This window comes from Garra rufa, chromosome 5, assembly GCF_049309525.1.
Source record: "Garra rufa chromosome 5, GarRuf1.0, whole genome shotgun sequence".
NCBI classification, from domain to species: Eukaryota; Metazoa; Chordata; class Actinopteri; order Cypriniformes; family Cyprinidae; genus Garra; species Garra rufa.
Genome location: NC_133365.1, coordinates 6,719,620 through 6,745,619, shown reverse-complemented (window position 1 = coordinate 6,745,619; position 26,000 = coordinate 6,719,620). Strand labels below are relative to the sequence as shown.

The 26,000-nt window shown below is 34.2% G+C and overlaps 2 protein-coding genes across 2 annotated transcripts; both read left to right on the top strand.

Moving 5' to 3' along the window:
* Window positions 1–511: 511 nt before the first annotated feature.
* On the top strand, window positions 512–1,204 carry LOC141335583 (dual specificity protein phosphatase 14). The gene has a single exon (XM_073841090.1). It carries the CDS (start codon window positions 519–521, stop codon window positions 1,056–1,058), a length of 540 nt encoding a protein of 179 aa, XP_073697191.1. The 5' UTR covers window positions 512–518; the 3' UTR covers window positions 1,059–1,204.
* Window positions 1,205–10,863: 9,659 nt separating this feature from the next.
* tmem116 (transmembrane protein 116) lies at window positions 10,864–24,549 on the top strand. The gene is made up of 11 exons (XM_073841246.1): window positions 10,864–11,096; window positions 12,045–12,091; window positions 12,196–12,259; window positions 12,339–12,467; window positions 17,748–17,849; window positions 17,924–17,973; window positions 18,918–19,001; window positions 19,190–19,325; window positions 22,175–22,319; window positions 22,914–22,993; window positions 23,084–24,549. The coding sequence occupies exons 1-11, from the start codon at window positions 11,031–11,033 to the stop codon at window positions 23,270–23,272; spliced, it is 1,092 nt and encodes a 363-aa protein (XP_073697347.1). The 5' UTR covers window positions 10,864–11,030; the 3' UTR covers window positions 23,273–24,549.
* The last annotated feature ends 1,451 nt before the right edge of the window (window positions 24,550–26,000 follow it).

Below are 26,000 nucleotides of genomic sequence, written 5' to 3'. Positions count from 1 at the left end.
TTCAATTGAGCCATTATTTAATGAAATATGTGCTAATTTGCATACATTTCTAGGACAAAAATCTAAACACTGGATGAAGTCAGTTTCAAAATTCTTGTTACATTTTATTTTTATTTTTTATATTACAGTCAAAAGTTTTTACAGAAGGAATTTTGGGTATCTAATTTTTGTCATGCCATGATTCGGAAAACACTATATTTTCACAATTGTTGGGGCATAAAATGTTATATATAATCAAGCTAATTATATATGAACAAATCCATTTGTAAAAACCTTCAGGATATAGACAAGATTAAAAATGTAAAGTTAGGTGTGTGTAGGTGCTACTAAGGTGGAGATTTATGGCTCAGTGTAGGAGAAAAAACTCATTTTGTAAAAACTGGATTTAAAAATATGAATTGTAATTAACATCTATTGACACAAATAAAACAAAAGAGAGATGCAAAATGTGCAATGTTGGTTAGGGTACAAATTATTGCATTATTAACACTTGCACCTTTTTCCTAGATATTCACACAATGCCGGGCAGAGCAGGTGGACTCGGCGGCTTCGCTCAGATAACAGACTGTCTGTACATTGGAAACAGCAAAACTGCAAGCGACTCTTCGGTCCTACAGTCTCTCAACATCACATGCGTTATTAACGCAACTCAGGACGCAAGCAGCACCAACATTCCCACTATTGATTACATGCACGTGCCCATCTCCGATGATCCTGAATCCAGACTCTCTGACTATTTTGACACAGTTGCTGATAAGATACAGCATGTGAGTGATGAACACGGCCGTGTGCTGCTGCACTGTAACGCAGGCGTCAGTCGCTCCGCCACACTGTGTCTGGCGTATCTGATGAAACACCACTGCCTGACGCTAGCGGAGGCGCACACGCTGATCAAATCACGCAGACCCATAGTGAGACCCAACAGTGGCTTTTGGAGGCAGCTGATCGAGTATGAGAGCAAAGTACATGGCAAGAATACAGTCAGTTTGATAAACTCAGCTGTCGGACTCATTCCAGATTTGTATGAGAGAGAAACAAGAGGCTTGATTCCACTTTAGAAAATGAAATATTGGTCTAAACCCTTGAGATCTTCATCTTTGAGATCTTTGTATGAGCATATTTTTTGTCTGATTTGAGTTTTTCCGTATAATGAAGTTTTTGATGTTGTGCAATAAAACGCCACAAGATGGCAGAAGGCTTCTTAGTAGGGCACATGTAGAAATCCTGTGGCTTCCAAAAATATTTTTACTCCTAAACCACAGTTAAAAATAAAGGAACATTTAATAAATATAGCTGCAAGCAGCAATTAAGAGGCCAAGCACAAAGAAGGCAAGATAAGTCATGTCAGCATGTCTGGCAGCATCAGACCAACTAAATCATTAAAGACATATGATTAAAAGATTTTTCACTGCTGACCAGTGGGTGTTGCTGTTATAAAATTGATGTGACATATTTTGTGTCAATATCTTTGCAGAGATACAGCCTCAAACAGTCATTTTGGCATCACGCCTCAGATTTGTTGCAGCGCTTTACAAATACATAAAAAACCTTTTTATCAACACAGTCTGAAGATGATCTGACTTGGTTTTGGTGAAAATCAGAAAAACAGTCTAGGACGAGTTTGAAAAATAGGTTTTCAACATAAATCTAAATGGCAGACAGAACATTCAACCAGCTATGGCAAAATTGGTATCTTTGTTCTTGGCATGACCCAAAGAATATTTAATTACAATAGGCTAATGCAATCAAAAACTCTTGGCATTTTTGGAAGTTTCATAATTAATGGTTAATGAATGGTTTATCTGTTACCAAATTGATGTGCTGTGTTCGGTGTGTTCTACAAGTTTGGTGTCAATAACACAAAGCTTTGCTGAGATACAGTCTCAGATGCAGTTTGGCACGATTGCAGAAAATTAATTGATGTTTAAACAATTACCTTTTCGTATATTGACACAAAATCCATAACTTTTTGCCAGCATGGTCTGAAGATGATGTGAGCCAAATTTGGTGAAAATCGGACCAATGGTCTAGGAGGAGTTTGAAAAAGTAGATTTTCAACATAAATCAAAATGGCGGACAGGAAGTTCAGCTGACTATGGCAAAATTGAAATCTATGTTCTCGGCATGACCCAAAAAATATATTGAGACCAATTTCATCACAATAGGCTAATACATTCAAAAGATTTTAGCATAAAACACAGAATCTAAAGAGGCCAGTTTTGTGATTTTTTTTTATTTTGGTGTTCCTTTGAATAATTTCATTTCATAACTTTTCCGCATGTGGTTCTATGGGCTGCCATAGAAACAGAATAAGAAATATTTTAATAAAAAACGGATACACAAGGTGCTTTCTCACCTTTGGTTTTTGACCCTAATAAATAAATAAAATTAGCTAAAATTAACAACTGGAGTTATATTAAAAAATATCCTTGCTCTTCCAAGCTTTATAATGGCAGTGAATGGCTGTTGAGATTTTTCAGCCCAATAAAGTGCATCCATCCATCATAAAAAGTTCTCCACACAGCTTCACGCGGTTAATAAAGGCCTTCTGAAGTAAATCGATGTATTTGTCTTAGAAAAATATCCATATTTAAAACTTAATAAACCCTAATCTCTCGCTTCCACTAACTGTTGTATGCTCGATCATGAGAAGAGGAGGGTTTTCCTGTGAAGTTTGTGCACTTTATTGGATTTCAAAATCTCAATGGCCATTCCCTGCAATTATAAGCTTGGAAGAGACAGGACATTTTTTAATATTACTGACTGTATTCGTCTGAAAGAAGAAAGACATATACAGCTAGGATGGGTGAGAAAATTTTCAAATATTCATTTTTTAAATAATTTTGGGGTAACCTATCCCTTTACATAACAAACTAGTAGCATTTATTTTAAGAAATAACAAGCTTTTTGAACAAAACGGTTCACAAATATATGGTTGTCTTTTTAAATTCTAAAACAGAAATATTCTGTATATGTTCAAAATGAAGACAAACATTATTGTGACACTGTATGGTCATCAGAAATTAGTGCAACATGTTTTTGGTTAATGTGACTGGTTTTTCTTCTTAGGGCATCCGTGTGAAGTTGAGGAGAACTGACTTTAATATCTTTACAGATGATGGTTTAAAAAGTGAGGTTAGTGCTGAGACAGCTCTAGCATCTGTTGATGTTATCTGGTTCAGTATTTTTTTTCATCCAGATTTTTTAGTTTGGCTTCAGTGTTCAAATACTTTTGGGCCAGAGTATTATGAAAGATTGTTGTGGTTTAAACAAGAATGTTTTTATTGCCAACAATATCCTTCAATGAAGTTCTTATGTAAGTACTGAAAAGCAAATACCTCCAATAAAAAAAAGAAAAAAAGTGGTCTGTCTACTCCAAGAGTTTATTGCATTGAGAGTGAAAATATTTCATGATTCCTAACCCCAAACAATGTTCAGTCAGTACTTACCAACAACAGACATTCAGTTTGGAGAACATAATGATTTACTAATAGCACATTTGATATAATTGTTTTCTATTTGAATATGTTGTAAACTGTAATTTTGTCACAACTACATGTGAAATGATTCGGACAGAGAACGTAGATGAACTCAAAAGTCACAACAGGAAGGTAGACATCGACGAGACTGGACCACAAATGCTGAACTGAATGAAACTTATAAGGGTATAAAATGAGACACATGATGAAACAATTCAACTAATAATGACTAAATAAGGACAGGAACAGGGTAACCATATATGGGCACATGAGGGAGAAACCAACACAGTCCAGGGGTGTTTTTAGCATAATTTCTCCAGTCTTTATACTCACATTCTTCAGAAATCATTCTGATATGCTAATATATGGTCTCATGCAATCAGATACATGTTTTTATTGTAATCATAATACACTCTCCTCAAAAGCAAATGAATGAGGACAGTTTCTGAAGTTAGTAAGAACAGGTCCTTCTCAAAAAATTAGCATATTGTGATAAAGTTCATTATTTTCTGTAATGTACTGATAAACATTAGACTTTCATATATGTTAGATTCATTACACACAACTGAAGTAGTTCAAGCCTTTTATTGTTTTAATATTGATGATTTTGGCAAACAGCTCATGAAAACCCAAAGTTCCTATTTCAAAAAATTAGCATATCATGAAAAGGTTCTCTAAGCGAGCTATTAACCTAATCATCTGAATCAACTAATTAACTCTAAACACCTGCAAAAGATTCCTGAGGCTTTTAAAAACTCCCAGCCTGGTTCATTGCTCAAAACCGCAATCATGGGTAAGACTGCCGACCTGAGTGCTGTCCAGAAGGCCATCATTGACACCCTCAAGCAAGAGGGTAAGACACAGAAAGAAATTTCTGAACGAATAGGCTGTTCCCAGAGTGCTGTATCAAGGCACCTCAGTGGGAAGTCTGTGGGAAGGAAAAAGTGTGGCAGAAAACGCTGCACAACGAGAAGAGGTGACCGGACCCTGAGGAAGATTGTGGAGAAGGACCGATTCCAGACCTTGGGGGACCTGCGGAAGCAGTGGACTGAGTCTGGAGTAGAAACATCCAGAGCCACCGTGTACAGGCGCCAGGTCAAGCCACTTTTGAAGCAGAAACAGCGGCAGAAGCGCCTGACCTGGGCTACAGAGAAGCAGCACTGGACTGTTGCTCAGTGGTCCAAAGTACTTTTTTCGGATGAAAGCAAATTTTGCATGTCATTCGGAAATCAAGGTGCCAGAGTCTGGAGGAAGACTGGGGAGAGGGAAATGCCAAAATGCCTGAAGTCCAGTGTCAAGTACCCACAGTCAGTGATGGTCTGGGCTGCCATGTCAGCTGCTGGTGTTGGTCCACTGTGTTTTATCAAGGGCAGGGTCAATGCAGCTAGCTATCAGGAGATTTTGGAGCACTTCATGCTTCCATCTGCTGAAAAGCTTTATGGAGATGAAGATTTCATTTTTCAGCACGACCTGGCACCTGCTCACAGTGCCAAAACCACTGGTAAATGGTTTACTGACCATGGTATTACTGTGCTCAATTGGCCTGCCAACTGTCCTGACCTGAACCCCATAGAGAATCTGTGGGATATTGTGAAGAGAAAGTTGAGAGACGCAAGACCCAACACTCTGGATGAGCTTAAGGCCGCTATCGAAGCATCCTGGGCCTCCATAACACCTCAGCAGTGCCACAGGCTGATTGCCTCCATGCCACGCCGCATTGAAGCAGTCATTTCAGCAAAAGGATTCCCGACCAAGTATTGAGTGCTTAACTGAACATAATTATTTGAAGGTTGACTTTTTTTGTATTAAAAACACTTTTCTTTTATTGGTCGGATGAAATATGCTAATTTTTTGAGATTTTGGGGAATTTGGGGTTTTCATGAGCTGTATGCCAAAATCATCAATATTAAAACAATAAAAGGCTTGAACTACTTCAGTTGTGTGTAATGAATCTAAAATATATGAAAGTCTAATGTTTATCAGTACATTACAGAAAATAATGAACTTTATCACCATATGCTAATTTTCTGAGAAGGACCTGTATAACATGTCCTTTGCTATGGGGACCTACATAAATGGGAGAAATAAAAGTTGGTGTATGAACATTAATAAACTGATGTAATTATATAAGTAGAATGTTTTTTCTAGGCACTGGAATGTGTGTATTACCAGCAGCATTTTCACAGAGACACGTGTTGGAAACTCACACACCCTGTCGCTGAATATTTGATATGTGGCAATAGTGAGACTGGCATGAAGATTGTTTCCGTGTTTAAAGGTTTTATTTATTTATTTATTTAAAATTGATGTGGTCACGTGCTCTGGGCATTGTTCAAATATTCCATACCTGTCCTGGAAATGTCAGAAAGTCCAGCCTGTGAGGCTTCAGGGGTTTCCCTAGTTCCTGAATCTATGAATATCAAGTCTACACAGTACTTTTCTATTGTCTTGTCCCGAGGCAAAAACACACACACAAATGAAAGTTATGCAGTGAAAGTTATGTAACTGTTTGGCATTGTTCTGGGGTGCTAAAAGATAATGTATAACTCCATATCAAATTTTACATTTAAAATATAACTGAGCTCATAGAGAGACCTGTGCATTTAATAATGTGCTTCATAGCAAATATTCAGATAGTGATACCTGAAATAGTAAAAATAGCAATGGTTTCTGGCCATCCAGTACATTTTATTTTATTGTTCATACTGCTTCTTCATATTGCAGCTATGCCTGAAGGCAACAGCAGGTTAAGCTGTGTATCGTGACAAGTATTTCAGTAGAAACTGAAAAGGGAAGAGAGAAAAGGGGGTTTTATATTGCTATTTCATTCAAACTCATCTGTTTTCAATTCGAAACATCACAATAATGCCCCACTGCCTGATGCCAAATAAAACCGCTGTCTGTAACATCTTTACCCTTTGTATTATATACTTAATTATTTTAAGATATGAATTAAAGATATTAAATTACACCATTGTTATTCCGCCTCTCCCCCACATGTTTGTTTATTTATTTATTCTATATATTTTTTCTTGTCTTTTCCTTTTTTCTTTTCTGTTTACCCCTTGTTTTCTTTCTTCTTTGCTCCCTTTCACTTTATTAGTAGTATTTTTTTCTCCTTTTCTTTCTTCATTTTCGCTCCCTTTTGCTTTACAGTAAATGTATCAACTATAATTACAATTACTTGAAATATTTTTTATACTTTAATGATAATAATAATACATAATATATAATATATATATATATATGTGCACCAACACTGCACATAATTACAACTTAAATTTAATTTTCTTGTTTAAAACTCCTTTCTTGCCTTAGCTTGTTTGTTTATGCATTTATTTACAGTACCATTTCTCTATACTGTTAATCCTACTTTGTGTAATCTAGTTCTAAAGCAAATAAAAAATATTTGAAGATATGCAAATCTTGGTATCTTATTTTTCGAACATGTGCTGAAATTCAAGAAAACTCAAAAAAAAAAGAACTGAAATACAGACTCAATCTCGATGTTGCCTCCAAACAGAGGTTCTCTGTATGGATAAACCCTGTGGTCTGGTTAATGCCCACAGTACATTTGGATCATTTACCTGGAAGAGATGAGGCATCAGATCACACGGATACTAGATTAAAGTCTCCGTTAAAGGATTATTTCACCCCAAGATAAAAATTACCAAAAAGCATTGCATCACTTGCTCACCAATGGATCCTTTGCAGTGAATGGGTGCCGTCAGAATGAGCGTCCAAACAGCGGATAAAAGCATCACAATAATCCACAAGTAATCCACACCACTCCAGTGCATCAATTAACATCTTGTGAAGAGAAACGTTGCATGTTTATAAGAAACAAATCCATCGAGATGTTTTTAAAATAGTCCATAATTCATAATCACGCTTCCTTCAGTGGTCTCTCACATCAAAATCAACAAACATATTTGTTTTGGACTGTTTTTGGTGATTGATTTGTACATATTTCTCTCTTGATTCAAACAGGACACAACTTTTTCACTCGAGAAAGCAATATTATGGAGTATGGTATTGTATTTTAGCTGGTAGCAATAGTTTGATGTTAAAAACATCTTAATAATACATTTACTGTTGAAGACACAAATTTTGGATGGTTTGACTGGGAGTAAATGTTCTGAAAATTTTAATTTGTGGGTGATTTTTTTTTTGAGAACTGTGAGAAAGGTAACTAGAGTTCATGAACTGAGAAAAACGTGTATAGCAGTCAACCATATCAAACACAAAAGAAGCCATCACTCAAACAAAAGAGTTAGTTAAGGGACTGAACGTATACATGTACAATAGATTAGGGTCAGCAAGATTTGTTCATGTTTTTGAAAGTGTATTCTGTTCACCAGGGCTGCATTCCTTTGATCAAAAATACAATTGAATAGTAATAATGTTTAATATTATAGCAATTTAAAATAGTTGTTTTCTATGTATATATTTTTTATATTACGTGATTTATTCCTTTGATCAAAGCTAAATTTTCAGCATCATTACTCAAGCCTTCAGTGTCACAAGATCATTTAGAAATCATTCTAATATACTGATTTTGAATAAACTTTTCAGATTATTATCAATGTTGAAAACGGTTTGTGGAAACCATGATGCATTTTACTTTTCAGGATTCTATGATGAATAGAAAGTTCAAAAGAGCAGCATATAATTGAAATATGAACCTTTTTAACATTATAAAAGTCACTTTTAATCAAATTAATACATCCATTTCTTAAAAAAAACAAACATTTTTGAACTAGTATGCACATAAAGTTGAAAATCATGTGTTATTTTAATGTGTTTTAATGAATAGGACCTCCATCTCACTGAACTGTAAAACAACTGTAAACACTGAACTATTCCCTCACCTCCACGTGTGACACAGTTGCTGATAGGACGCAATGACGTAAACTGTATTAGAAAGCTCTTATAGGCAGTCCTTGTGTTGATTGTTCTCAGGCATACTGTCATTAATGAAGCAGGACATTGGCTGATGATGCACTCTCTGACGCTGATGTGAACTGACAGAAATGTGCAAATGTCAAGCACACAGCTAACTATTCCCACTAACTGGAAAAGACAGAAAGTGAACATGGTTCAAGATTACAAAGGAATACTGAGCAGTTAGAATGGAAACATTCATATTTATGGAAACTGGACTCCGATTAAAAACTGATCTGTGTAGATCTAGTGCATCTAATTCATATATTTTACAAATTCAATGTCTGTACACTGTAAAAAAAAAAAAAAAGAAAAAAAGTTGTTTCAACTTAAAAAAGTAAGTATTCGTGCTGCCCTAAAAAAGTTTGTTTACTCAACTCAAATATCCATGTTTTCATGTAGTACAACTTAATATTTCATGTTGACTTAACTTAAAATTTTAAGGCAGCATGAACACTTACTTTTTCAAGTTGAATCAACTTTTTTTTTTACAGTGTATCACCATGTCAAACTTCTAGGTTATTCTTGCTAAACAGTACTTTTAATAACCCTTTTGAAAAATAAGTGTGTTCAAGTATTAGTATACTTAATTTAAACAAAAATAGGAAAGTATACTTTCAGCCTACATTTTATGTGTGCTTTATATACTTCTCAGAAATATGCTTAAAATTACATTTAGGTATACTTGGCTTATACTTAGAAAAAGTCTAAATATACTTGAGCTCTACTTGTGCTCTGAGAATCAGTGTGTTCATTGTTACATGCACTATCACAAACCTACTGTACAGAATTTCCAAAACACAAGTGAGGAAGAAACCGAAACAACAGATGCTTTCACATCTAACACAATCGTCAGACATAAAACAGCATCAAAACCATAGATATGTAAAACTGTGTAACGTTATGGAATGAAATGTCGACCCATGAAGAGGTAATAATGACTGTCAACTCTGCGTTTTGATTATCATCAATAGTGTTTTTTTTTATTTTTAGCTTTTTGTTCAGAAATGTGTTTATTTATTTAAACTTACCAACACTCAAGTGTTTATAAAAAAAAGAATGCATGAAGCTAGAATAAAATGTTTTGGTTTACAAGCAGATACCCTGTTCTTTCTTTTGATGTTTTGTATGTTTAGATATTCATAGCAAATATATATACAAACTAATATCTAAATAGGGACATAGTCGTATACTTAAAGTATGATGTAAAGTTCACTTAAAGAAAACTTATGAGTATACTTGCAGTATAAATCTACTAATCTAGTAGTTTACTGAGACTATACTTCAAAGTGCATTAAAAAGTACACTATCAGTATACCTATAAGTTCACTTTTAGCTTTAAGTATACTTGCAGTACAAACTACATGTAAACTAGTTGTGTACTCCAAGTTTACTACTGTTATACTTAAAAGTACACTTTTATATAATAGAAAGTGGGCCAATTTAGTCTCAAGGAGTAATGAAATTGTACAATTAAAAGTAAACTACTGGTACATTGATATTTGTATACTTACTACATAAAGTATACTCAGTGTTTGGGGGTAATGCATTACAAGTAACGCATTAAAGTTACATACATGTAATAATATTACTTTTTCCAAGTAACTTGTAAAGTAACGTATTACTTTTTAATTGACAAGAAAATATCTGAGTTACTTTTTCAAATTAAGTAACGCAAGATACTTTCCCCCATTTATTGATTAAATTTACTTTTCTCTAAGTCTGAGGCTTTTGGTGTGAAAAGGCTTTTACATTTGACAAAAATAGAACTTTTTATATTAAAAACAAACAATCAAGCCCTTCACAGATTTAAAAATTAACACAAAAGTAACGAAATGCAACTAAGTAATGTATTTAGTTACTTTTTTTAGGGAGTAACTCAATATTGTAATGCATTACTTTTAAAATTAACTTTCCCCAACACTGAGTATACTTAAAAATATCCTACTTGAAGTTTACTTAAATAGCTTCTTTTTGGTGAGGGAACTCATGACAAGCATAAATGATTGTTTCAGGATATCATTTAAAAAGGACACAGTAAGCTGATAGGCATAACTAATATATAGCTTAATAAAATAACACTACAGCTAGTAGGAATTTTTCCTTTTGCCTAAATTGCCTGATGTGCTCGAGCTCAAATCCATAATAGATGCTGACAGTCATCACAACACAAGGCATTTTAAATGGCACTGTCACGCATAGTTTCACGCATAATTGGAGTCCTTGCTAATAAATACAGACGATTGACCGAGTCAAAACAATGCGCCAGTATTTTGTCATGCCCTGGGAAACACTCTTTTGCTTTGAGCGCTGAATATACATTGAAACAAGACGAATGCGTGACGCAATTAGAGCCCAACCAATCAAAACCGCTGTGGGATAAAGTGGGCGGGGCGAGCTGTTTATTATTTACAGTACTGGAATTCGAAAGCAGTGCACATTGTTACTCCAGAGTCTCCTGAATACATTTGTATTATTTTTGGCATGTTCTGGCAGCAATTATAAACTTGTTACAACTGTTATTTGCTGTTGTTACATAAGGACGGATTTCGAAAAGGATACAGGGTTAATATTGTATTGATCAATAAGAAAGCTATTTATTGCAAAATGGACGTTTTTGGAGAAAATAAGACACAGATGAACACCACCATTCCGACTGAAAACTGGACATCTGTAAGTCATTTTACAAAGTTTTTACTACAACTATCGCATGTCTCATTGTTAAACTATGCTGCAGACACACACATGGAGACTCTTGTGCAGTGGGAACAACATATTTTCTTTAAAATATCACCTTTAAATGACAAAATGATCGCGGTGTTAAAACATTTGAGAAGTAATGATAAATTCAAGAAGACTAAATTCTTATTTAGGAAGATAATGATTTACTAACTTCCGTACTCACATTTCCAGACGCTTAATCTGGGTCATGCATTGTCATAATCAACATGCATTGTCATAAACTTTTATTGTCAACCATATTAAACACAAAAGAAGATATTACTCATACAAAAGAGTTAGTTAAGGGTCTGAATTTGCAAGGGACTGAATTTATACATGTGCAATAGATTAGGATCAGCAAAATTTGTTAAAGTGTTTGAAAGAAGCGTCTTCTGTTCATCAAGGCTGCATTCATTTATAGAATAGTAATAGTAATAATGTTAAATATTAAAGCAATTTAAAATAGTTGTTTTCTATGTAAATATATGTTAAAATGTGATTTATTCCTGTGATCAAAGCTTTTTTAGCATCATTACTTCAGCCTTCGGTTTCACATGATCCGTCAGAAATCACTTTTACTCATAGAAATAGGCTACTTATTTTATTATATACTTAAAGTATACTTAAAAGTGTACTTTTATATACTAGAAAGTGGGCCAATTTAGTCCCAAGGAGTACTGAAATAGTACACTTAAAAGTATACTACTAGTACACTGATATTTGTATACTTACTACATAAAGTATACTTTAAAATATACTTGAACTTAAAAAATATAAATAATCCTTCAGAAATCACTTATACTTATAAAAATAGGCTACTTTTTTATGTTTCATGTTTTACATGTTTAAAATAAATAGAGACATACTGAAAAACTATTCTTATTTTCTTTTCTTTTCTAGATATACTCTATAGTTCGATGGATTCAAATAACAATGGCCGTCTTAAGGTATCTATTCATTCATTTTACTATAATGTTGAGGTCATTTAATAAAGAAACATGTGTTATTTAGTGTTCATGACTGATATATTTATTATTAATTTGCCTCTCAGCATCATAGGTGCTGGCTCCATAATCTTTTATGCCATTTGTAAAGGACTAGTTAGAAAGCCAGAGGTAAGCTTTCATCTTCTATATAGCTACTGTGATTTATTAATAACGTAACTTTGAGCGCTGAAACAAACCTCTGTTTCAGGTGCTGCCGTTATTATTGCTAAGTTTAACAGACCTGCTGTTAGCTTTGAGTTGGATGTGTGGAGGTCTTCTCTTCACCCAGCACTGTGACTCTTACACCACCTGCTACAACCTGCACATAGTGGAACAGGTACAAAACCGACACAATATCATGCAGATATTGTAGATACTTCCTCTTTGTGCTCTGTATATGCCATGTTTAGCATCACACTTCCACTTCTACAAATAAAGCCACATTGCACAGGAGCAGTCATGTTCGACTGATGGTTAAAAGAATAAATTTGCAGAAAATGCAATCCTCAGGCCATCCAAGATGAAGATGAGATTGTTTCTTCAGATTTGGAGAAATGCAAATGAAATGACTTGCTCATTGGAGCCTCTGTAGTGAATGGGTGCCGTCAGAATGCGTCTCCAAACAGCTGATAAAAACATCACAATAATCCACAAGTAATCCACTCCAGTCCATCAGATAACATCATGAAAAGCCAAAAGCTTTGTGTTCGTAAGAAACAAATCCATCATTAAGACATTTTTAACTCAAAACCATTGCTTACTAGTTAAAAAAAAAAGTTAAAATTTGAATCAGGAAAGAAATATGCACAGATCAAGAACCGCTTACAAGCCAAAATAGTCTAAAACTGTTTTAAACAAATATTTTAGATACATTTTAATGTGAGAGGACAACAGGAGATGGACTTTTTCACTAGAGGAGGTGTTATTATGGATAATGGACTAGTATTTTGGCCAGAGATGACAGTTTAAAGTTAAAATGTCTTAAAGGGGTCATCGGACGCCCATTTTCCTTGACTTCATATGATTTTTTAGGGTCTTAATGAAAAGTCTATATAATTTGGTTAAAAATTCTCAATAGTAGTGTAAAAAAAACACCTTTTTACCTTGTCAAAATCAGCTCTGCAAAAATCAACTAATTTCATTGCATAGTCCTTTAAATGCAAATAAGCTCTGCTTGCCCCGCCCCTCTCTGCTGTGGGATTATGAGCTGTAATGTTTACTTCAGCCACATTTAGCTGCGTTTAGTGGCGAAACTTGCCAACAAGCACATTATTAAGAAAGGCTGTTTGCAAAGATGCATAAAAAACCCTTATGCTCACTTCTGCGGTGGGTGAAGCTGCATCAGGAACGAGTTGCATTAACTAGATTGTTGACTGTTACGAAGAATAAATTTGCAGAAAATTTAATCCTCAGGCCATCCAAGATATAGAGTTTGTTTCTTCAGATTTGGAGAAATGCAAATGAAATGACTTGCTCATTGGATCCTCTGTAGTGAATGGGTGCCGTCAGAATGCGTCTCCAAACAGCTGATAAAAACATCACAATAATCCACAAGTAATCCACACCACTCCAGTCCAGTCCATCAGATAACATCATGAAAAGCAAAAGGTTTGTTTGTAAGAAACAAATTTATTATTAAAACATTTTAACTCCAAAACGTTTCTACCTAGTAAAAAAAAAAGTCTCGTCTGAATCAGGAGAGAAATATGTCAGAGATCAAGAACCGTTTACAAGCCAAAATAGCTGTTCTAAACAAATATTTTAGGTGGATTTTGATGTGAGAAGACAACAAGAGATGGACTTTTTCACTAGAGGAAGTGTTATTATGGATAATGGACTAGTATTTTGGCCAGAGGTGACAGTTTAAAGTTAAAATGTCTTAAAGGGGTCATCGAATGCCCATTTTCCACAAGTTCAAATAATTCTTTAGTTATATTGTAGACTTTTAATGAAAAGTCTACAATATACTTGGGTTAAAAATTCTCAGTAGTAGTGTAAAAAAACACCTTTTTACCTTGTCAAAATCAGCTCTGCAAAAAAATCAACTCATTTTATTGCATGATCCTTTAAATGTTTAAATGCAAACATGCAACTTTTGGTTCTCAAGATGTTAATTGATGGACTAGAGTGGTGTGGATTATTGTGATGTTTTTATCAGCTGTTAAGACTCTCATTCTGACGGCACCCATTGACTGCAAAGGATGCATTGGTGAAAAGTGATGGAATGACACATTTTTCCAAATCTGTTCTCATGAAGAAACAAACTTATTTCCCTCTTAGATAGTCTAAGTGTACATTTTTTGTGACTGAAAATTACTTTTCAAATTTTTTTTTTTTTTGGATTTTAATGGTAGTAATATGGTTTCTTGGACATGTACCATGGTATTAGTATCACCGGAGTACAATACAAATATTGTAATTATTCAGTATGATACTAGCAGTTGATACATTTTTTTTAAATAATGGGATTTCAGAAAAGTTGAAGATAAAGTCTTTAGCCCATACATTTTTGTTTGACTGCCATTTAAATAATATGTGCTACAAAAAGAAAGGGAGGGACCATTTTAGGACTGGGCTTCACTCCCGCATCCTGCCAACGCACTGCAGGCCTAAACATGTGTCTCTCATTACTGAAGCCTGTTTGTTTGGCATTAGCTAAAAATTCACAGAGAAGAGAATCATGTGTGCTTGGGCAGTTTCACTTCAAAAACAAGTTGTTCTCAGCTCACACATTAAAAACCAGTCCGCTCCAAAGCGCAAAACAAACATGGAACTGGGATGAGTCTGAAAAGGAAGTGGAGCAGCAAATGTAATTCATATTCTTTGCCCAGATATAATTAGTTCTGCCCCACTTTTAAAGTCTGCACATGTTGGTTTCTAACAACGGATTGTTGTGGATGTGAACGTCACGGCTCAGAAATGTGTGAAGCCAAATTACAGGTCTATAGTTTTTAATTACTTTGGTTTGCAGAGACTTTTATGGCAGGTATTGCACTCACAAATCCTCTTGATTAGCTTTATTATAAGATATGCTGTCATAAAAAATGCTGTGGTGATTTTGGTTCGTCTCTCCTTCTCGACTGTATCCAGCTGTTAAAATCATACTACTGACATCATTTTTATATAATCTAAAGAATGGAATCAATTTATGGAATTTAACTCATTTTAATAACCTTTAGTCACTGTAATATTCCATTACAAAAAGTGACATTGCATAAAACTCCTTATAAGTAAATAATCTCCAATTTCTCTATTGTTATAAATTTGTAGTGATGGCTGCATTTGTGAAGCTCATCTATTTAACATAAAAGTAAGAATCATTGGTTAAACAACAATTTAAACCTCTGCTATTTGTGGGAAAATGCCCAGGTTTTGACTTTTGTAACTATTCGGCAATCATCCATGTGGAGAAAACGCCCTGAGGTTTGGAAAACCCTGCCTGAGCTCATGTGACACACTCACTGATGACTCAAACCTGAGTTTATTACAAACGTTGACTTTTTTTAGACTTTAGAAACAATTAAATGACTAATCAAAACGGCCTGCTTTTATAAGTTCACGTTTTCCTCAACCTCAAGAATATTGTTTCATTGCAGGAAGCCCCTGCATTGTGAAATACGTCAAACTAAAACTATATTGTTATTTTCTTAATTTTAATCGTGTTAAAACTCGTATTAATCTAGGACAAAAAACTCATTCTGAAACTAAACTGTTATAGCATTCAGCAATGTAAGATCAGCTAAAGTGAGTACAAGTGACCAAGTCAAAGCCATAGTTCCTCCAAAAATGACAATTCTGCAATTCCTGCATGTAAAAATACTAGTTTTATAGTGTTTTAAGGTGCTGTTTTGTCATTCACCTTTGCATTAGCTGTGTGTATTTCTCTCACAGTGTAAACGCTGTATTGCAATGAATGCATCACAGTGCTCTACTTTAGCCTGCTGACGTATTTCATTGTGCATTTTTAAATACTGTGAATTTTGTACATAGTTTTATGACTGTTACAATCAGGCAATACACACCCTGATCAAATATAACTAACAGCCCCTGCAGTCAGCTGAGCTCACTTCAAACAGAAAGGAAAACCGTGTTGGCATGTTGGCATTTCTAGAAGAAAGATATGCTATCTTTAACATACATTTCTCAATCCTGGAATGTCATTCAGCGACTTTGCTTTGACACGCATTTCTATAAAGGTGTTTTCCAACCCTGGTCCTGAAGTGAAAAAGAGGTGTGATTAAATGTATTTAAATAATAATATAAATAATAGTTTGTAAAACTTAAGTTAATACGTGGTAACGATATGTACAAACAGTATAAATTAAGATAGTAGCTTAACATTTCACCTACCTGACTGGAAATGATAAGAACAAACACGAATGTTGTCAAGATTCTTGCTCTGGAAATCCTGGTTCAGTTTGACCAACCACAAAAACCACATCCTCAGGCAAATAGGGAAATCTGATTATTTTCCGTCAATTGGTTCTTTCGGACAATTTGTTTAAATGAACAGCTTCAATTCACTAGTTTGCATTTTATGAATCACCAAGGACCACAGTTTTGGCTAAACAAAATTGTTACTGTTATCTTGGATGGCCTAAGGATGAGTAAAGTAAAGGAGTGGTTCACTTTCAGAACATTAATTTACAGGTAATGTACTCCAAGATGTTCATGTCTTTCTTTTTTCAGTCTTAAAGAAATTGTGTTTTTTGAGTAAAACATTTCAGGATTTCTCTCCATATAATGGACTTCTATGGTGCCCCCAAGTTTGAACTTCTAAAATGCAGCTTTAAAGGGCTCTAAATGGAAAAAAGAGTCTTATCTAGCAAAACGATGGGTTATTTTCTAAAAAGAAAAATGACAATTTATATACTTTTTAACCTCAAATGCTCATCTTGTCTTGTCCAGCTCAACAAGACGAGCGTTTGAGAGTAAAAAGTATATAAGCTATAAATGTTTTTAGAAAATAACCGATTGTTTCGCCAGATAAGACCCTTCTTCCTCGGCTGGGGTCATTTAGAGCCCTTTGAAGCTGCATTTAAACTGCATTTTGGAAGTTCAAACTCGGGGCACCATAGAAGTCCACTATATGGAAAGAAATCCTGAAATGTTTTCCTCAAAAAACACCATTTCTTTACGACTGAAGAAAGAAAGACATGAACATCTTGGATGACAAGGTATCTGTAAATACTTGTTCTGAAAGTGAACTACTCCATTAACAGCAGAATTTCAATTTATCCCTTTAAGTGGGTTAAAAAGCTCTCTGAAAAACAGCTATTTGTATTTAATATAAATTTAACCTATAATAAATTAATCTAATTACAATTAACATGCAGTTTAATGTCTGAAAACATTACATTTAGTTCACTCTAAATAATCAGGTCTGTAAGTCTCCACTAACAAACTGTTGACTGAATCAAGTGTTTAATAAGAGAGACACAAAGTTAAGTCAAGGCTCTCAGGATCAGGATTGGGAAGCACTGCGATCCCAAACAGACAAATAGCAATGTGTGAGCTGTGGCTTAGAGTATTGCAACAACACAGAATGTGGATGTGAAGTGTACCTAAAATATCTTAACCTTGGTTAACTTCTCCCTTTGACTTTCACATCCTGCAGACGCTCTACATGGCCTCGTTCTTCTACACGCTACACTATGTTTGGGTGCTCTACACCGGACTGATGGGGAAGTACAGGAGACTCAACGGTTACCCAGTTGAGGTAATCACCATTATGATGGCATACAATAGTCTGCATATAAACGCTGACAATGCTGACTAGCTTGTTTATTTCAGAATCCAACAAACACAAGAAGCTGCAGATGTTTCGGTCCTGTACTGTCATGGTAAGAACATCACTAACACAAAATATCATGCAAACTGATTAAATATTGATGAAGCTACAAAATGCGTGTGGTAAATTAAATGGGTTTGATTTAAATGCCACAAGTACTGTATAAAAGCAGATATATAGGTGTAGGATATAGATATAGGTTCATTTTACCCCACATTTACAGTAAAGGGCCTTCATGGGGAATGTGGTATAGATGTACACTGTAAAAAAAAAACATGATTTGTTGAGTAAACTTAAAATAATTTGTTAACCTGCTGACTTAAATTTCTTAAAAAGTCGAATGAATTCAAATGTCTAAGTTGTCACTTAGTACAACATTTTATCATTTTTTTGAGTTGACTGAACTTAAAATTATAGGGCAGCCAGGTAACAAATTATTTTAAGTTGATTCAACAAATTGTTTTTTACAGTGTAGACGAAGCATGGTAAAAATTTGAAGCAAATTAAATTTCAATCACTATTTCCATCTTCAAACTGTTTAGACCTAATGTGACTCTGAACCACAAAAAGTAGCACAGGTATATTTGTAGCAATAGCCAAAACTACATTGCATGGATAATTTTCTTTTACGCCAAAAATCATTAGGATATTAAGTAAGGATCATGTTCCATGAAGATATTTAGGAAATTTTATACTGTAAATATATCAAAACTTCATTTTTCAGTAGTAAGTTGCAATGCTAAGACTTTCATTTGAGCAACTTTAAAGGCGATTTTCTCAGTATTTAGATTTTTGCACCCTCAGAACAGTTGTATCTTGGCCAAATATTGTCCTAACAAACCATACATCGATGGAAAGCTTATTTATTTAGCTTTCAGATAATGCATAAATCTCAGTTTAAAAAATTGCCATGCAAAATAAAGTTGAAAATGAGCAGATTTAAAGAAAAGAATGTCTTTTAGTGGTCTGACTGTCTGTCCTGATCTTTCCATACAGTCTTCTGCCTTTAATGCTCACGGCGCCGGTCTTTGTAGCAGGAAATGTGTTTCAGTGTTACACAAACTTCACCCAGCCCTACAGGTGAGTCATAACTATGCATGCACAGTAAATGCTTAATAAACTATACTGTCTCATTACTTATTACCCAGTCATCATCATTTGAATACGCCTACTGAAATCGAAACTCATTGCATACAATTCAGAAGTTGCATCCAGCCATAGTTTAGTCAATTTAATATGATACTAATGCAGATGTGATTGTCTTCCAGATGTTTGCTGATGCATACAGGGGCTGTGTATCTCACCTCATCTGCAAATACAGAAATGACAGCATGTAGCATCATTCAAGACTACTGCATGGCCATATTCCTTACAACCTTCCTGATCACCTTCATCGGCATCACGGTGAGCCGTCTTTAATGTCCTGATGTCATTTCTGAATACCTGAGCTAGTTTTAAATGATGATTTAAATGCACGCTACTGTTCAAAAGTTCCAGCAGTAATAGACCTTTTTCACAGAAACCGGAAATACGCAATCGCAGGGTATGCAGACTTCCTGTGTAATGTCAACACAGCAGAAAGCCGGGTAATTTAAAATTAAAATGGAGAGAGTCTACACAACTTCCCTCGCTGGTTTGTCAAAGATAACTTTTGCAGACCCCATAAGAGTCGTGTAGGACAACTCCGTCACAAAGAGGAACAAATTGGATAAAGGATATACGTTTTCCCACTAAGAGTTTATCCGCGTTTATACACGCTTAACGTACGTAAAAAATGACCAGAAAACCCCAAATTTCTGTCATACCTTACTTGGAACAAACACTAACTACTATCAAAAGAACGAGCCCGTATTCCACAGATAAAGTATATAATATCACGTTAAGCGTTTTCTCCCCCATAGAAGCCCATTATAAGGAAACAGCTTGGTTTAACTTACCTTAACAGCGACCAGGGAAGACCAAACTTCTGTTAAATTTCACTTAAAATAAACACTTGCTGCTCTCAAAAGAACGAGCTCTCATTCAGCATATAAAGTGATCGCGCCCCATAGAAGTCTATTATACAAAAAAAAAAAGCTTAACGTGGCTTAAAATTTTACTTATAATAAACACTTTCTGCTGTCAAAATAATTAGCTCTTATTGAGCATATAAAGTGAATAATATAAAGTGAATAATATCACGCTTTTCTCCCTATAGAACTCCATTAAGGAAAAAGCTTAACATTGTTTGTTATAATGGACTTCTATGGGGCGCGCACTTTATATGCTGAATAAGAGCTCGTTCTTTTGACAGCAGCAAGTATTTATTATAAGTCAAATTTAACATACGTTTGGTTTTCCCTGGTCGCTGTTGAGGTACGTAAACCATGTTAAGCTGTTTCCTTATAATGGGCTTCTATGGGGGAGAAAACGCTTAACGTGATATTATTCACTTTATATGTGGAATAAGGGCTCGTTCTTTTGATAGTAGTTAATGTTTGTTCCACGTAAGGTCTGACAGAAACTTGCGGTTTCCTGGTCGTTTTTTACATACATTAAGCCACGTTAAGCGTTTTTCACGTTGTTTAACTGGTTACCGGCATACCGGGGCGGAAATGGGTTTACACAGCAATTACGTATTTCCGGCGCAAAATACGGAAGTTGTGAGAAAGGTCTATATTGTGAAATTTCTCTGTGAATATGAGGAGTTCAGATGCAAAAGCTTCTAAGTACGTCTGACGTTTTTCTTTAAAATTTGCATTTCTTTCGAGGTACTATGTATAGGTTTCTATGTAAGTACTGGTACTTCTGAATGGGTTTAGGCTGGTATTTAGTGCATTTGAAGTGAAAGTGGTCCTTGAAATCCTTGAAAGTTTGTGAATTTGGAAAAAAGAAAATGGAAAATTCAAGACCCTGGAAAGTTTTTGAAAAAAAAAAAAAAAAAAACATACATAGATACAGGTCCTTGAAAGTCCTTGAAATTATTTTTTGCAAAAAGTTTTCTGGGAAAAAAAGCCATATAATTCTCTCCAGCCCATTAATATGGCATTTTGCCAACATTTTGTGGCCTATGCATACTAGCTTGCTTGAATTATTGTCACGTTTAAAAAGTAAACTGAATTAAAAAAAAAAGGTTATTGCGACTAACTCACAATTTTGACTTTTTATCTTCAGAATTGCGTCATACAAAATCGCAATTTTGACTTTTTTCTTAGGATTGTGAGATATAAATTCACAATTGCGAGTTATAAAGTCATAATTGCATGATATAAACTCACAATTCTGAGAAATTATGTCACAGTTGCATGATATAAACATGCAATTGCGAGTTATAAAGTCAGAATTGCATGATATAAACTCGCAATTGTAAGTTATAAAGTCAGAATTTACAATTCTGTGAACACATCAGTCTTTTTTTCTCCTCAGAACTGGACTTTATAAGTTGCAATTGCGAGTTTATATCTCTCAATTCTGAGAAAAAAACGTCAGAATAGCAAAATACAAAGTTGCAATTGCGAGAAAAAGTCAGAATTGTGAGTTTATATCTCACAATTCTGACTTTATTTCTTGCAATTGTGAGTTTATGTCAGATAATTCTGACTTTATATCTAGCAATTCTCACTTTATATCTCACAGTTGTGAGAAAAAAAAGTCAGAATTGCGAGAAAAAAGTCAGAATTGTGAGATAAAAAGTCGCAATTACCTTTTTAATTTTTTTATTCAGTGGCGGAAACGGCTTCCATACTTCAATGTAAAAGCTAATATCAAATGTTCTAAATATTCTTCAGTTTTATGCAAAACAGAAATACAACAAGTAGAGGATCAGCTCTCTATCATATGGCCAAAAATAAAAGCAAATTTTGCATAGTTTTGTTTAACACGTGAAAACTGTAACAATATATCTTGCAAGGTAACACAATGTAACCTTGCTCTCACTTAAAATGTGTCCCCACATTCATTTCTTTGAATTTGTGAGTATTAGACCTGGAAAGTCCTTGAATTTGAGTTTAACCAAGGTGCGGGAACCCTGTTGATGAACATATACTATGTGTGGAGAGCATTCACTCAGTGTCGTCATCTTATTTTTGACCAAGATGGCTTTTAGAGGCTTTTGCATTGGAATCCTTCATATGTTAATATGTAATTCACTGCTGTGATCAAAGGTCACAAGATCCTTCAGAAATCCTTATTATATGCCGATTTGCTACTCAAGAAACAAGTCTTGATTTTCCAGACTGTGTCATAATCTAATCGTATTCCTCATTTTATTTCAGACTGTTATGTTTAAAGCTCGCTCCCTGTACAAGCGCGTCATCACATCTCAAGGGTTTTTTTGTGACAATCATTGGGAAACTCTAAATCTCCTGGAACGGCGTATGCTGCTTTACCCATCAGCCTTCTTCTTCTGCTGGGGACCAGGTCAGCACATGTTTGGACACATTTAAACTTTTAAAGGGAACCCCGGGTATTTGGCTTAATATAACATAAATGATGTCTCTTACGGAAATATGCAGTAGAAAACCCATGAAAGATTTAGGTTATTTAGGAAATCCAGGTCTTTAAGGAGTTTTATTCATGCACAGGCATCCTCTAGGGGTCTGATAATATTGTAACTATTATTTTAACGATGTGCAAGTATATTATAAAACACCTACAGAGTTGCATGCATAACATTACATTACGTCTAGTAAGAACGCATATAGAGTGCGTTCTTTCACTGCATACACCTTTGTATGGTCCTGTCAAACAGATAAAAACTTAACCATGATGAGTAGGAAATGTGGCTTTGCATGGTTAAACAACATACTGCTGTTATCACTTTTTTGTTGCCAGCTATTTTGACAATAATGGCTGTATGTTGAGTTATTTTTAGAACACAGTAAAAGTATACAAGCTGCACATTGACTACTCTAAAATATATCCAAGTTTAATTTCCATGGTATTGTCAAATTTAATAGAATTAGGCCTAGTTAGCTTCTTACTATGTTTTTCACAATCTCTTCTTTATTTCAGCAATATTTCTGGCCACTATGATGTTGGTGAAGCCGGACATAATAGAGGGAAGGATGGGAGTCGTTCTCTACATCCTACAGGTTCGCCAAAAGACATAAAAACTCCTACCAAAATAATGACATAACCCCTGCATGCGAGTGTTTAAAACGTCCTGTTCTTCTTTTCGACAGGCCCTCACTTCTGCCTCTCAGGGTCTGCTGAACTGCCTGGTTTACGGCTGGACGCAGCAACACTTCCGCTCTCTCAGCGCCAGCGGCACCATCATGCGGGACGCCGACACCCAGACACCCCTGCTGCGCTCCCAAAAACGAAACTACGCCGCTTTGCGCTCTGCCTCATCACTTACTAATTTTGTCTGAGACGCGCAAGAATCCCTATAATGCATTGGGACGATGCTTTAAACCAAAGCGACTGGGGAATTGAACCCGTGACGTGGCTGTTGCGAGCATCACGCACACACTGCTGTGTCAGGAAAACTGAAGACTGAAACTAGCAAAATATCTGTGTGGTTTGGTGACTTGATGGGTCAAAGCAGAAGGCGTTTGTTTTGCTGTTACATTACCAACACCAGATTGCAGATAAGGACGCTCTACTAAAAAGGGAGCTGAAAGTTTTTTCTTCTCCTTTGGTTTTGTAATGAGCTTTCAGATGCTGCACCTGCTGCTAGTTGAGTTCAGAAAACCACTACTAGCTTTTTGCAAAGACTCGAGACTTTCAGATCACAGCGTGCTGCTAAACTGTTGAAAAGGGAAAGACCGAAGGGGGATTACGGCCAGAGGGAAATAGCTCTGAAACAGGATCTGAGAGGACAATGCTGCTGCTTTCCTTCCAAAAAAATGAGTATACGTAGCGCTTAGCTTTGCAGGTATCAATTACTGTGAAAGGAGCATGAAACAGATCATTTCCTCTTCATAAACAGTACAGCTGTAACATACGCACAACTGATGAGAAATATTAGTAGCAGGAATAGACTTCTATCTTTCTGTCTGTCAGGATAGTATCAATGAACCATGACCTGAACTTGAACTTACTTACAGGAATGGAAAACTTAGAGATATAAGGGAAATGTTTAGAAAATGTGACTCTTAAAGGAATAGTTCACCCTAAAACAAAAATGCTGTCATGAATTAATTCTAAAACTTCTGTTTAACTTTGAAACACAAAAAAATTAAAGGTTTTTAATGAACCTGAGAGAGGTCTCTTCGTTGAAAATCCATGCAACTGAAACTTTGATTATTCATTTGTTGTTACAAATATAACAATAAATAAATGTATAATTAAATATAGAAAAAATGAATTAAAATAAGTAGAGAAAATAAGGAAGGGAAACTAAATTTAAATAAAACATTTTAAATTTATTTTAATTTCTGCAAGTTTTGCTTCTCCATATTTACAAAGCACTTTACATAAAAGAAATACATCTAAATATTAAGTCACAGAAATAAAAAAAAAAGCACAAGAGATTTATGTCACTCCATTTAAAGTCCATGCAACTGAAACTTTGATTATTTATTTTTATTTGTTTATTTATTGTTACAAATATAACAATAAATAAATATATAATTAAATATCTAAAAAATGAATTAAAATGATCAAAATAAAGTACAGAAAATAATGACGGAAAACTAATTTTAAATAAAACTTATTTTAAATTTATTTTCATTTCTGCAAGTTTTGCTTCTGCATATTTATAGTTCACCCAAAAACAAAAATGCTGTCATGATTTACTTCCAAAACCTCTGTTCAACTTTGAAACACAAAAAAATTGATTAAAAAGACGTTTTAAATTAACCTGAGAGATTTATGTCCCTCCATTGAAAGTCCATGCAACTAAAACTTTGATTATTTATTAATTTATTGTTACAAATATAACAAGGGATAAATGTATAATTAAACATATAAAAAGTGAATTAAAATGAAGTTAAAATAAGTACAGAAAATAATGACGGAAAACTAAATTTAAATAAAATTTATTTTAAATTTATTTTAATTTCTGCAAGTTTTACAAAGCAGTTTACAGAAAAGAAATACATCTAAATATTAAGTCACAGAAATAAAAAAAGCACAAGAGATTTATGTCCCTCCAGCGAAAGTCCATGCAACTAAAACTTTGATTATTTACTTTGATTATTTATTGTTACAAATATAACAATAAATAAATGTACAATAAAATCTATAAAAAATGAATTCAAATGAAGTTAAAATAATCAAAATAAAGTACAAAAAATGATGAAGGAAAACTAAATTTAAATAAAACTTATTTTAAATTTATTTTAATTTCTGCAAGCTTTGCTTCTCCATATTTACAAATCACTTTACATAAAAGAAATATCTAAATATTTAAATATTAATAAAAATAAAAGGGTCCATGCAACTAAAACTGATTATTTACTTTGATTATTTATTTATTTGTTGTTACAAATATAACAATAAATAAATGTATAATTAAATATATATATAAAAAAATAATTAAAATTAAGTTAAAATAAGTACAGAAAATAATGAAGGAAAACTAAATTTAAATAAAACATTAAAAATTTCTTTTAATTTCTGCAAGTTTTGCTTCTCCATATTTACAAAGCACTTTACATAAAAGAAATACATCTAAATATTATAAAAAAAAATAAAAAAGCACAAGAGATTTATGTCCCTTCATTCAAAGTCCATGCAACTAAAACTTTGATTATTTACTTTGATTATTTATTTATTGTTACAAATATAACAATAAATAAATGTATACTTAAATATATATAAATCTATGCAACTAAACCTTTGATATTTCAAAAAGTACATAAAGACATCGTATAAAGAAATCCAGTAACCCGAGTTTTCATAAGAGACATGCACAGTAGATCAAACATTTAATTGAGGCTTTTATTCACATATAAACACATCAATATAAGCTAAAATGCGTTTGTGTGAAACACCAGAACAAACCTCACATGAATTACTTTTACAACGTCTTTATGAATTTGAGTCATCAAAGTTTTGGTTATGTGGCCTTTCAGTGGGAGGACAGAAATCTCTTAGGTTTCATTAAAAATACCGTCATCAAAGTTTCAAAGATGTTCATCTTTGAAATATTAT

What these genes read in the sequence shown, in the direction of transcription:
- LOC141335583 (XM_073841090.1), top strand. Translation starts at nt 519, where the DNA reads ATGCCGGGCAGAGCAGGTGGACTCGGCGGCTTCGCTCAGATAACAGAC.
- tmem116 (XM_073841246.1), top strand. Translation starts at nt 11,031, where the DNA reads ATGGACGTTTTTGGAGAAAATAAGACACAGATGAACACCACCATTCCG. An exon ending in AACTTCACCCAGCCCTACAG is followed by an intron (nt 19,002 to 19,189) that starts GTGAGTCATAAC and finishes ATTGTCTTCCAG; the next exon opens with ATGTTTGCTGATGCATACAG. An exon ending in TCACCTTCATCGGCATCACG is followed by an intron (nt 19,326 to 22,174) that starts GTGAGCCGTCTT and finishes ATTTTATTTCAG; the next exon opens with ACTGTTATGTTTAAAGCTCG.